Source organism: Eriocheir sinensis, chromosome 53, assembly GCF_024679095.1.
Source record: "Eriocheir sinensis breed Jianghai 21 chromosome 53, ASM2467909v1, whole genome shotgun sequence".
Lineage (NCBI taxonomy): Eukaryota > Metazoa > Arthropoda > Malacostraca > Decapoda > Varunidae > Eriocheir > Eriocheir sinensis.
Window position 1 is genome coordinate 7282904 of NC_066561.1, and position 13617 is coordinate 7296520.

Consider the following 13617-nt stretch of genomic DNA (forward strand, 5'->3'; position numbering starts at 1 on the left):
AGGACTGCCATCTGTCTTAGTCTTTGTCTGTATGCACCCAGGCCTTGGTTCTGGGTAGTTTTGAGGCTCCAGTACTATGAACAGAACATTCAGGTTTGTTATGCACAAAATTTGTGATGTGTAGTTTTGAGCCACAATACAGATGCCACACAACTGTAGTGAAAGGTTGAGAGACCAAAGGGGGGAAGTTTTTTGGGAATGAGACACCTTAAAGAATTCTTTGATACTTTAATTGAATGTAATTTTCTAGTTTTGTATTTTCAGTCAGCTTAACCTTCCACACCACACACCAGGCAGTGTACCAGGGGAGATGTTAATGGTGCTGCCTCAGTGTTGTAGTGAGTGCAGGGAGTCCACATTGGGGTGCTGGAGTGTCACTTTGCTGGATCCCTGGCCCAGTAAGTGAGGACGCTGCTGATTGACTGTTGTCAGGCAGGCAGGGTGTCTGTCTCTGTTGCCCAACACAGGTGTTGCTTCAGAAAATATCAATTTCTTCACTTCGCTTGTATGTTAGATGACTGGCAAATTCTGTTGACATCATTGGATTGAGGTGATTTTACAACTATAATAATTTTCAAAACTCAGTAAAATAAAAGAAGAAAAAATATAGATTTTCTATGTATTTTTGTCCAGAGAATCAGAATATCACATTATTTTTTTGGAGAAATTTTTGAGTTATTTGCCTTTAAAGTTATTTAATTCAAACTTTAAAAGTCGTAATATTCAGTATTATATACAATTTATGGATCTTTTGCAAACCTTCAGCAGTGCAGTCATGGAAACGCTCCAAAAAAAGACTTTTTTTATTTTTTTTTTTACTTTTATTGAATATGTTTACTTCAAGCTTGGCTTGGGTCATGCTGGCATGAGGCTGCAGCGGTGTTGCGAAAATACCTCCTCGTTTAAACTCCCGACCCCCCCCCCCTCTCTATTTTGAGGCAGCATTGCTGCTGGCGTAAAAAGGAAAATAAAAAAAAATTTTCTTTCTCCATAAAAACGGTTGTCATATTGGATTCTACGGACAAAATTAATTTTAGCGCTGCTGTCGTAAACGGAAAAGATCCGAAGAAAATAGTTACATGGAGTAAAATGACATTTAATGTTTATACCACTTTTTACAAATCGTTCCTTGTCTCCTCTTGTATTGTACTTCATCCAAAATCTCAAAGTACCATCTTATTCATTAGGTCGATTTATGTAAAAAAAATTTTGTATTCTAAAATTGATTCCATAACTGCTGCAAATATTGCTGGTAAGTAAAGTGGTTTAAAGATTTCATTATCTGACTTCTGCTCACCATAATTACTTTTTATATACTCGATTTATCAAGTTTTGAAAATCTTGAGTATCATGTGTAACAGACGAGTTAAGTAAAGAAATATAAATATTTTCTGAACCTCGGCTAGTGTATTGGGTAAGTGAGAGACTAGATGCCCTACCCACCAACACCCAATCAGCAGCGTCCTTACTTACTTGACTAGAAGCCAGGGATCCAGCTGAAGCTGTGTCAACAACAACAACAATCACACATACCTGCATAAGGCTGGTTACTCCCTACTTTTATTTTTGTTATGGGTACCTGTAATTACCAGCATCTCTGCCCTGATACACCACCTGCTCTGCATTACTAGCACCCAGGCTTTGTTGTAACAGTCTTGTATCATGATGCTTAACAAGTAGTAATCCCCATAACTAACTAGCAATCAGTTAGGTTAGGTGTCTGTTGCAATGCAGGGGGCACATCTTGGTGGGAAATAACTCTGCTGCTTACTGACAGTGCCACCCCTACCCCAGGAGTTTCTTGTACAATGTCATATTCAGTGTTCCTGTAGGCAGGCTGTGGGTGTGATATGTCAGTCTGCTCCATGACCCAATCCAAAATTTACCTTAACTGATTAATGATTATGGTGTTTGGGCTTGGGCAGGATGTCAGCAGAGATATTACAGTTACAGGATACCAATGGTGGGGGGGTGTCACTTTAACCTGGTAGCAGCGACGGGCCAAATTTGTGCCATGATATAAACCCCCCAAAATAGATGATACATAATCGGATCACAACTGCTTTGATATATGTTATGAAATGGTTTGTGTGAGTGATGATTTTTTTCTCATTTTCCTTGTTTTCTTGCTTAGAGTGACCATTAAGAAACATGATCCCTGCTGCTACCGGGTTAAAGCTCACTGCACACTAACAAACACATGCATGGTGATGTGGACAGTCTGATAATGTACTGATTGCAGCCAACTTTCCCTCACTCTCAAGTCAGAATTAATTTACATTCAATAAAACTTGTGTTTTTCATCTTCATCTACTGGAATATCCTGGGTTTGTAGAGGTATAGTAGACTGGGTTTCTTGAGGTATGTCGGATATGGCTGGACTACTTTCTTCACCTAATGTAGGCGCTGTAGATTCTGGCTGACTCGCTTCCTCCTCTACTGCCCTGCCTGATTCTTCTCTTTCCTCGAGGTCCTTTTCAGCACAGGTCTTTTCTGGTGCTTCCCCATCCTTGCCGTCTTCTTCAGTCTGGGTTTTCTCTGTACTTTCATCCGTGGCAGCATCAGTCTTGTTTTGGTCAGTAATGTTGTCATGAACCTCAGTGATGGCCTCCAAGGGGGTTTTGTTGTCTTGGTCAGCTCCCCTGTCAGGCAAAGCAGTTTCAGGTGCCCTTGAAGTCTTGCTTGGAATAATGGTGTCTCCGATGCTAAATTCAGGTACTAAATCTTCCTCTTTCTTGGGTAACAGGTGCTGGATAGGAGCTAGTAATTCTTCACTATTCAATTGGCCACATTTCTGAAAGGAACAGAGTGGTTAGGCTTGTTTTTAACTAAAATCTATTAAAGTTACTGCAGTGGGTCAGATAATAATAAAAAAATTCAACCATGCACCTGTACACCAGCTCACCTGTTTCTGGAGCTGGTTGACTGAGATGCCTGTTATCTGTGATATCTGCTGGAGTGGGTACAGGAGCAGGAGACACTTGTTGATGTGCGGCAGCAGGTCGTGGGCCACCAGGGAGCACATGCGCTGGAAGGCCGCCTCTTCCCGCGCCGTGAAGCCAGAACTCTCCAGCCTGTGCAGCTCAAGCAGGGCAGAAATAACCTGAAAAGTATTAAAGTATATAGAACAATGCTAGTAAGGTCATTTGTTTTTTTGCTTTATGTTTTCTAGACAATAAATACAATAATAAGGCAGTGTGTCATTTGTCATTCCTAAACCTTTGCCAGTGACCGATGGATGAGCTTGAGGGCCTCCGAGAGGGTGGCCACGGGACAGCACTGCCTCAGGGTGTTGAAGGCAGCCACCAGGCCATTCATGTAGTACGCCAAGGGGCCAAACTCCATCAGTGAGAGGGGCGGTCTGGTCTTGTCCTGAAACATGGAACCATTTAGAGCAGCTGGCTAGGACAGGCTGATGAGATGTGAAGGGGTGTAGTTTTACTCCTAAAGTATGACAATAGTGTTAAGGAATGGGAGTTCTGGTTGGGTTTTGTACTGAAACATGGAACAGTTGAGGTGTCTGAAGGAAAAGGAGCATGAGGGACAAGCTGTTTTTTTTTAGTTTGCACTGGGAAAGGCAGGCTACATATCTCGGGGAAGAACAAGATTTAAGCTGCAATGGAAAGGCGACTCTCAGTACACTAACTACAAAGTCGCTTAAAAAAACTTAATGTCCCTTCTCCTCTGGACGCCTCAATTGACAACAGTTGGTTGGGACAAAGATGACAAGGCCAAAAGGGTTTAGTCTTATTCCCAAAACAAGGCAGCTCACAACATAAGGGAGTCAGGGGTCTAGTCCTGTCCCAACACATGGAGACATTAACAGCATCTAGCCAGGACAGAGCCATGATAGTAAAGGAATTTGGTCTCATTCCACAAAACAGCAACTAATAAATGGGTGTCTGCGAAATGAAAAATATGACCAGTGACAACGAGAATTAAAATGGTTTCACACAAATCAAGACTCACTTGGGTTTCTGGCAGGAATATAGAGGATGATGAAAGTTGCTGAGCTTCCATGAGGGAGAAGCAGCTGAGCGTCTCGTCAAACTTTATATTTGCTGTTCGAATGTCCTTCTCAAGCTGGAGTAATGCGGCTTTCTGAAACGACAAACAAGGGAGGTAAATAACAAACAGGAAAGTTGAGTTGAACAAAACCTAAAATCTCTCTTTTCTCCAACAAATTCATGCTGTACATTCTTTTCATGACTTCTCTCTTTCATCCTTTTAATGGGACCATACAACCACAGTGCTTCTCTTTGCTGTTTAAACAATGCATTTTCTATTTTTTTGTGTATTGAAGTTGGCCCATGATGGATCCATTCACACCAATCTATCTGTTGCATTTTCTATTTTTTGTGTATTGAAGTTGGCCTATGACGGATCTATTCACACCAATCTATCTGTTGCATTTTCTATTTTTTGTGTATTGAAGTTGGCCCATGATGGATCCATTCACACCAATCTATCTGTTGCATTTTCTATTTTTTGTGTATTGAAGTTGGCCCATGACAGATCCATTCACACCAATCTATCTGTTGCAGTTTCTATTTTTTGTGTATTGAAGTTGGCCCATGATGGATCCATTCACACCAATCTATCTGTATCTCCAACATCCTGTCCCCTCATCCTTATTCTTTCTCACCACAAGTCCAAACCATCTCAAAGCACCACACATCATCCATTCAACCACTTCACAATCCACCCCCTTGGCTGCCATACCAAAACTTGTACACATCTTCAATACTTCTGCCATACCATCTTGAAACACCACATGCGCCTCTTATATAGATAATTTCCAGCACATGTATTAATGATTTGATGTGTATGACCCGAGTTGAAGGATTATGCTACTTTCTATTCCCTCTTTCACCCCCAGTATTACACTTCTTCCTTTCATTATTCAAGCACACCCACTACCTGTATGCATTCAGAAGAAAATACAGAATGAAACACTTAAATGAATCACTCCCAAGAAAATCATATACTTGCCTGGAATACTGGGATGAGGAGGTTTCGGAAGTCAGCTCCGATGCGGCTGAAGGACTGACCAAAGAACATACACTGGGCAAGGACGGCCTCTAGGTTACTCCCGACCCCTCGCTGCAAGTCCTTGTCCACCAGCCTGATGAACTGGTTGACCTGGAGTGTGAAAAATCCTGTTAATTTGATGTTTTTTGTCCTACATGATAACTTTTTGGAGTAAAGATATAAAATTAATACTAGTTTTGCTTCTTATTACCTTCTTGAGCATTAAATAGGTTCAGAAGTATAGTAAATTCTCTGAAAATCTATCTTTTGACAGTGTGAAATGTGTGAAAAATCCTGTTAATTTGATGTTTTTTGTCCTACATGATAACTTTTTGGAGTAAAGATATAAAATTAATACTAGTTTTGCTTCTTATTACCTTCTTGAGCATTACATAGTGTCAGAAGTATAGTAAATTCTCTGAAAATCTATCTTTTGACAGTGTGAAATGTGTGAAAAATCCTGTTAATTTGATGTTTTTGTCCTACATGATAACTTTTAAGATATAAAATTAATACCGGTTTTGCTTCTTATTACCTTCTTGAGCATTACATAGTGCCAGAAGTATAGTAAATTCTCTGAAAATCTATCTTTTGACAGTGTGAAATGTGTGAAAAATCCTGTTAATTTGATGTTTTTTTCCAACATGATAACTTTTTGGAGTAAATATATAAAATTAATACTAGTTTTGCTTCTTATTACCTTCATGAGCATTAAATAGGTTCAGAAGTATAGTAAATTCTCTGAAAATCTATCTTTTGGCATTAATGGTATACGGTTTTGAAAAATATATAGTGTTTTCGTTCATATCTAAATACAATACACAGAAAAAAATAACCCTATTGAATGTTAGCCTTGGGGAAGGGGGAGGATGACAATATGACCGATTCTCTTTTGGCATCTCCTGTTTGCCTTATAGGAACAGTTTAATGGTTTGTTCTCAGCATTTGGTGTGTGTGTGTGTGTGTGTGTGTGTGTGTCTCCATCATAAAAAAAGACAACCTACATATGGCCATCTTCATAAACACACTGCCTAAGTATTTTTTTCTACTTTTTGGGGAAATAAAAAAGAAAACCGGTACAGGCAGAAACATAACAGCAAATTTTTGAACACTCGTGCCCTAGAATGATAAAGGGAACCATAAGATGCACCACATACTGAAAAACTGATTCAGCCAAAAAAAAAACAAAAAAAAAAAAAAACCACTAAACTAAAATAAATGGAAATCACCAAAATATTACTTAGGCAGACTGTTTACAAGGGTGACGGCATTTCCCCCAGACAGTAGATAAGTCCGACTCACCTTGTGCAGTATCCAGCCATGGAATATCGCCTGCTCGTTGACTTCCGGGTCGCCGAGGCCGAACCTGTTATCATCATCAGAGAATATCGCGCGGTACTGGGTGACGATATCGAAGAGGTGAACCCGCGAGGCCTCCACCACCTTGATGATGTGCTGGTAGGCTGCCGGAGGGAAGGGGAGTTATTTTTTAAACCAATTGCATCAGAAATCACGGTCATCAACTGGAACCAATTCTCAACACAAGGCAGCAAGGTGGTTCTGAATTTGAGGAGTTAGTGGAGGAAAAATTGTCCAGGGGAATGGGATACACGACTATTTCCACTACTACTATGGACTGGCAACAGTGGAGGAGGCTCATATCCCATCCAACCCCACCATAGGGGATAAATGGACGCTAAACGATGATGATGATGTTGATACTATTTCCAATTATACAGGTATATACTATTTTTTTTACAATACAAAGGGAATCTCAAAGGCAAAAAACATATGAAATAGCTCATTGGTGATGCTCCTGTAAGTAGTGCATAGTGAGAGAAAAATTGTGGATTATTTGAGTATTTATCACACACAAACAAGGTTACTCCTATGTCCACTATCATCTACAAAAACAGTATCCATTAAACATCTTTCAGTCACTCCAGAGAGGATTGTCAGGTAATTATATACATGGGCCGTGAACCCAACAAGTCTTTGGTTAATATGAAGCTCCGGGCACATTGTGAATCATTGAACTACCCACCATCCTCCCTCGGTATGCCCTTCAAGATGCCGTTGAACCACGAGTCCCTGGCCTGGAGGAACTTGAGTCTCAGCTCCGGCTCAGTGAAGACATCAAGGCGCCTTAGCAAACCTGAAAATTTGGGAGACATTCAACCCTTAGACGGCGGTGGAGCCATAAATAGACAGTCCAAAATTCAGTCAGTCAGTTTTGTATGGCAGAAATATAACAACACTTCCAGACTGCGGTAGAATCTATATTAGACGATAGTTAAAACACCTATTATGTGGCGTAACTATATTAATGCTATGGTCTTAGGGTTGGCAATGACTATATAATATTTTAGACAGTTCGTTTTATGGGGAGCTACTCTTCAAATACTAAGGGTTAATAACTTTGTCTAACACATATTTGTTGCTCAGTAGCCTTTTGTCTGAATCTTTTATCATTTTTTCTTACAGCAAAGGAGACAGTTCAAGGGCGTAAAAAAGAAAACAGTATTAAAGAAAAAAAGCCCGATACAATTATTTACGAGTGGGGAATCTTTTATCAGTTACTTACAGTTGGTGGTAGAATACAAGGAATGGAGTGTTGGGTGCATAGACAAAAATATATATAAATTTGTCTAGCCATAACTACTTCCTTGCAATTAGCTCATAGGAAGAAGTGTAGAAACAAGTTAGTCAGTGAGGCACCACAACAGCATACCGGTAAAAATGATCCATATCCTCAGCTGATTAAAACTAGAAAACCATTAGAGGATGGAGAGAACCTGAAGCTCACCTATAACCTTGAGGCACTGGGGGAGGGCCAGGGGTGTGCGCAGCTGAGCCAGGAGTTGCCCGAGCATCAGACGAGTGCCGGATTGGACCTCCTTCACGATGCCCTGTGGACGGTACGCCTTTCGTTAACACATTATCATTTTTATTATCATCATCATTATTGAGGTCCATAAAAGGTCATCAAAGGAAAATAAAGAATGATTTAGATGCAAACGAAGCCCTCTTGATGAACAGACATGGATATAATATATTAAAAAGAAAGTAACACTGAAGTAAAGAGAGGAAAAAGAGGGGAATGAAAGCAATGCATGGCTCTTGTTAACCCCCTGACTGTGGATTTCCAGCAAGAAGACATCACCAAGCTACAGAAATGGAACAAAAAGTGGCTGCTACAATTCAATGAAGACAAAGGTTAAGTCAAGCACCTTGGGAGGGGATATCCAGCATACCAATACCACATGGGATACACTCCACTATCCACCACAGAGGCAGAGAAAGACCTGGGAGTATGTTACCACGCTACCAGTGAAAGCCAAATCCGTGCCAATCGTAGCGGATGGGTTAAAATATGTCACTCAGGTAATCAGTGGGTGGGTTGCAATGCACAGCGTGAGCAGATTAAGTTAACTTGAGATAATTACCACAATGATTGGAATGTCTGTGTGTTTCTTCTCCAGTCGACGGACGTAAGCAACGATTTCCAGCGCCTCCTCGTAGTAACCGTTCCTGACGCAGGTGTCCATCAGCTGCGGCAACTCCAGGATCTGTGGTGAATGTAAACTAAATGTCCTTCAGAAACTCTTTTCATTATTTACTCCCTCATTACAAAGAAAAAATATCTTCTGAAAATAGAATGCATGCCTGACCTCAAGCAGCTCACTAGAAATGTAAAATCATTCGCCAGATTCAATGTTGAGGTGCTCTTATCAAACACATACACGTACATATAGAGGTTTGGAACAGACTAAGTGAAAAAATAGTATTGGCAAAGAGTGTGCAGAGCTTCAAGGAAAAGTTGGATAATTATAGATACGGAGACGGGACCACACGAGCGTAAGCCCAGGCCCGGTAAAATTACAACTAGGTAAATACAGGGGCCTGGTAGGTCTGTAAGTACGGTGCTCAGCTAGTGACTGAAAGGCTGCTTCTTGGTGAGAGAGGCAGCACTCTCTAGTAACCTTAGCAAAGATAAATAGTTTCAGCTAACCAGCTCAGGATTATTTATTCACTTTTTAATCTCAGTATATACTCAAGTCATTCTCTTTTCAATATAAAAAATCTTTTATAATTTAGGAACATATTATGTCTGCCTGACCTCTAGCAGCTGAGTGTGCTTGGAGAGGGTGAGTGAGGTGAGGTGTCTCGACTGAGCCAAGTTCTTGGACGTGGCCAAGAAACTCTCCACTCTCATCTTCAGGTTGGGGAGACAGGATGACAGCCCCTCCAGATGTTTTTCAACGCTGGTGAACTGCAAAAGAAGAAGCAACAGTGAACAACATTGAATTGAATACAACAACTCAATAATGGGCCAAAATTTCTAATGTGTCTTGCAGATATTAACAGCTTTGATGAGAAAAACTTAATTATGGTGATCACTGGTATGAAGAGCAACTTTTCAATAAATACTGCAATAATGAAATGGATAGTGTGTATAATGGAGAGTGAAGAGTAATAAATATCTGAAGCCTCCACTTGGCCACGGAGTATCAGTGGCTACACACTTTGCATCACCCAGGGCATGAAAACATTAACCCGGTAGCAGCGACGGGCCAAATTTGTGGCTTTACCGTGTAGCAGCGACGGGCCAAATTTGTGCCATGATATAAACCCCCAAAACCGACGATACATAATCTGATCACAAACGCTTTGATATATATTATGAAATGGTTTGTGTGAGGGGTGATTTTTTCTCAGTTTTCTCGCTTGGAGGGAGCATTAAGAAACATGATCCCTGCTGCTACCGGGTTAAAAATACCTTCTCTTCCTTGCAAGGGAAACTGAAGAGAGTTACTTTAATTTCAGCAACTGACAGTCTCAACACTTAAAACTCCAGTGAAATGTATGGTTAGGTTAGGTTAGGTTATGAGACACTGATGCATAAGCAAGCTTCCTTCAACACAGGTCACTTACGTCGTTGTAGATAGTCTTGGAGCAGTCTGCCGTGTGAATAAAAGTCTTGTAGTTGGAGTAGGCAAGGTCCTTAGTTTGGTCCAGAATAGCATTTCTTTCTTCGCGTATGTGGGCACTTTCCTTCCCTGCATCAAATGTAAAATCATTGGTCATTAATTTATGCTCTATTGGTATTAAACAACCCAGTAATTTGAACGGTATCGAAAAATCCCAGTTAACATACCCAGTCTCTCCACACCACAGGAGGCCAGCTGTACGATGTAGGTTGGGAACTCCTCATTTTCATTCCAAGGCTCTGAAAGTACACAGAACAGTCAAATACACTGATAAATGACAACATCCATCAACCATCAAAGACTGTTGCAATAATACCTCTTTCCAACACCATAAATTAAATGCTTGGTAAGTATTCAGATCGTTCCTGGTCTCACAATTATTCATGAAGAGAATATTTTTTTCTGGTATATTTAGGTGTGTTTGAACAAATTTGCTAACCGTTTCCATTGCAAATCAGTAGTTTTCCCATTAAATCACAATTAAAATGAGACTTTTCAATGCCTGCCATGCACCCGTTGCCACCACCGCGAAATACTTCACAGAGGTTCAACTTGTTTACGGTTTCTATATTTCACGCACTACTCACATAGATCAAAAGTGGACGAAATAGAACAAAACCAGGCAAATTAATGTCTTTCCTGCTTTGTATTCCCCCAGTGCGCATGCATGGTGGACAGCAGTGACCTATTTCTGTGAGGAGATATTTCTCACAACGCTGGCCCACCATCTCCTATCCTGTGCTGCGTATCTCCGTTGCCCCACACTGTGTTGAATAAAATTAAACTACCCTCCCCTAGCTATCCCTCGACCCCCCGAACTTAAAAAAAAAATCGCTAGCAGTGTTTCTAGAAGATTGCAATGCATATATATGGGGTTCAAAATGCATAGAATAGTGACATTTATCCGATGAGAAGTGTGAGAAGTACCATTGTGAGACGGGGAACAATCCGAAATAATACCAAATTCTTTACCTAAGGTCCAAAGGCAAAATTGACAAGACATCCAGAACACAAAAATTACGTGGAAAAGTAAAAATGTTGAGAATATGAAACCACCGTGACGACACTCCCAGGGCATGGTCCCACAGCCTGACTAGCCCCATAAAACACTCCAGAAGAAGAAGAAGAAGAAGGAGAAGAAGAAGAAGAAGAAGGAGAAGAAGGAAAAGAAGGAGAAGAAGAAGAAGAAAGAAAAGGAGAAGAAGAAGAAGAAGAAGAAGGAGAAGAAGAAGAAGAAGAAGAAAGAAAAGGAGAAGAAGAAGAAGGAGAAGAAGAAGGAGAAGAAGAAGAAGGAGAAGAAGGAGAAGAAGGAAAAGAAGGAGAAGAAGAAGAAAGAAAAGGAGAAGAAGAAGGAAAAGAAGAAGAAGAAGAAGAAGAAGAAGAAGAAGATGGAGAAGAAGAAGAAAAAGAAGAAGAAGAAGACCCACCCAGCCACCCACACCTGTCACCTGTTAACCTCACCTGGGACAGCCTCGGGGAAGAGCAAGTTGGCCACCTCCTCCACCTCCACCTCCATGCTGCTGGCGACCCTGCAGTGCCTGGGAGGGTGTGCTGACTGCTGACTCTGCTGAGGAGGTGCCTGCTGACCTGCTGACGTGTGCCGGGGTGTGCTGAGTGCTGACGTCACCTGCTGCTGTCTGGCCGAGGATGTAAACAAACCCTCGTGGCTGCCAGGCGTTCGCGGCGAGGCGGATAAATCGCTTCTCACATTAACAATTTCTAAAGGTTAAAGAGTGGGTCTGTCTGGCTCTAATGAGTGTTTCCTTAGGTTCAGGGTACAGAGGAAGGCTCAAACTAACACCAGGGTCATATAACTACTTCTGGAAATGCTCACAACTCCTACGAAAGCCTTGTCAAATACGTGTTCTTGGGCGGCGAAACCCAATATCGCTTTTCACATTAACAATTTCTAAAGGTCAAAGAATGGGTCTGTCTAGTTGTAAAGAGTGTTTCCTTAGGTTCACGGTACAGAGGAAGGCTCAAACTAACACCAGGGTCATAAAACTACTTCTGGAAATGCTCACAACTCCTACGAAAGCCTTGTCAAATACGTGTTCTTGAGCGGCGAAACCCAATATCGCTTCTCACATTAACAATTTCTAAAGGTTAAAGAGTGGGTCTGTCTTGTTGTAAAGAGTGTTTTCTTAGGTTCACGGTACAGAGGAAGGCTCAAACTAACACCAGGGTCATATAACTACTTCTGGAAATGCTCACAACTCCTACGAAAGCCTTGTCAAATACGTGTTCTTAGGGGGCGATGTCTTAAAATACGACCCAATATCGCTTCTCACATTAACAATTTCTAAAGGTCAAAGAGTGGGTCTGTCTGGCTCTAATGAGTGTTTCCTTAGGTTCACGGTACAGAGGAAGGCTCAAACTAACACCAGGGTCATATAGCTACTTCTGGAAATGCTCACAACTCCTACGAAAGCCTTGTCAAATACGTGTTCTTGGGCGGCGAAACCCAATATCGCTTTTCACATTAACAATTTCTAAAGGTCAAAGAGTGGGTCTGTCTAGTTGTAAAGAGTGTTTCCTTAGGTTCAGGGTACAGAGGAAGGCTCAAACTAACACCAGGGTCATAAAACTACTTCTGGAAATGCTCACAACTCCTACGAAAGCCTTGTCAAATACGTGTAACAATTTCTAAAGGTCAAAGAGTGGGTCTGTCTAGTTGTAAAGAGTGTTTCCTTAGGTTCACGGTACAGAGGAAGGCTCAAACTACCACCAGGGTCATAAAACTACTTCTGGAAATGCTCACAACTCCTACGAAAGCCTTGTCAAATACGTGTAACAATTTCTAAAGGTTAAAGAGTGGGTCTGTCTAGTTCTGATGAGTGTTTCCTTAGGTTCACGGTACAGAGGAAGGCTCAAACTAACACCAGGGTCATATAACTACTTCTGGAAATGCTCACAACTCCTACGAAAGCCTTGTCAAATACGTGTTCTTAGGCGGCGATATCGCTTTCTCACATTAACAATTTCTAAAGGTTAAAGAGTGGGTCTGTCTGGCTCTAATGAGTGTTTCCTTAGGTTCAGGGTACAGAGGAAGGCTCACCACACACCAGGTCATATAACCCACTTCTGGAAAATACCTACACTCCTACTTGTGCCTTGTCAAAGTAACAATTTAATTTCTAAAAAGAAAAAGTGGGTCTGTCTAGTTCTGATGAGTGTTTCCTTAGGTTCACGGTACAGAGGAAGGCTCAAACTAACACCAGGGTCATATAGCTACTTCTGGAAATGCTCACAACTCCTACGAAAGCCTTGTCAAATACGTGTTCTTAGGGGGCGATGTCTTAAAATACGACCCAATTTCGCTTCTCACATTAACAATTTCTAAAGGTCAAAGAGTGGGTCTGTCTAGTTGTAAAGAGTGTTTCCTTAGGTTCACGGTACAGAGGAAGGCTCAAACTAACACCAGGGTCATAAAACTACTTCTGGAAATGCTCACAACTCCTACGAAAGCCTTGTCAAATACGTGTTCTTGGGCGGCGAAACCCAATATCGCTTTTCACATTAACAATTTCTAAAGGTCAAAGAGTGGGTCTGTCTAGCTCTAATGAGTGTTTCCTAAGGTTCACGGTACAGAGGC

The 13617-nt window shown here is 41.2% G+C and overlaps 1 protein-coding gene across 2 annotated transcripts; it reads right to left on the bottom strand.

The window, feature by feature from the left end:
- Positions 1 to 1061: 1061 nt before the first annotated feature.
- LOC126983300 (conserved oligomeric Golgi complex subunit 8-like) lies at positions 1062 to 11717 on the bottom strand. Of its 2 annotated transcripts, none has more exons than XM_050835964.1 (13): positions 11484 to 11717; positions 10190 to 10261; positions 9967 to 10091; positions 9152 to 9304; positions 8478 to 8600; positions 7838 to 7940; positions 7076 to 7186; positions 6334 to 6494; positions 4989 to 5142; positions 3970 to 4097; positions 3220 to 3372; positions 2906 to 3103; positions 1062 to 2794 (listed from the first exon to the last, which is right to left on the bottom strand). In XM_050835964.1, exons 1-13 carry the CDS (start codon positions 11536 to 11538, stop codon positions 2282 to 2284), a joined length of 2049 nt encoding a protein of 682 aa, XP_050691921.1. In that variant the 5' UTR covers positions 11539 to 11717; the 3' UTR covers positions 1062 to 2281. The 2 variants fall into 2 exon arrangements, with proteins under 2 accessions (XP_050691921.1, XP_050691920.1); XM_050835963.1 differs by having other exon boundaries at positions 3970 to 4101; positions 4993 to 5142; positions 11484 to 11712.
- Between the last annotated feature and the right edge of the window lie 1900 nt (positions 11718 to 13617).

Excerpts from the sequence above, each read along its gene's own strand:
- LOC126983300 (XM_050835964.1), bottom strand. The coding sequence starts at position 11,538 with ATGGAGGTGGAGGTGGAGGAGGTGGCCAACTTGCTCTTCCCCGAGGCT. Across the intron at positions 7,941-8,477 it reads CAGACATTCCAATCATTGTG|GGCATCGTGAAGGAGGTCCA; the intron begins GTAATTATCTCA and ends TACCGTCCACAG. Across the intron at positions 7,187-7,837 it reads CCAGTGCCTCAAGGTTATAG|GTTTGCTAAGGCGCCTTGAT; the intron begins GTGAGCTTCAGG and ends CCAAATTTTCAG.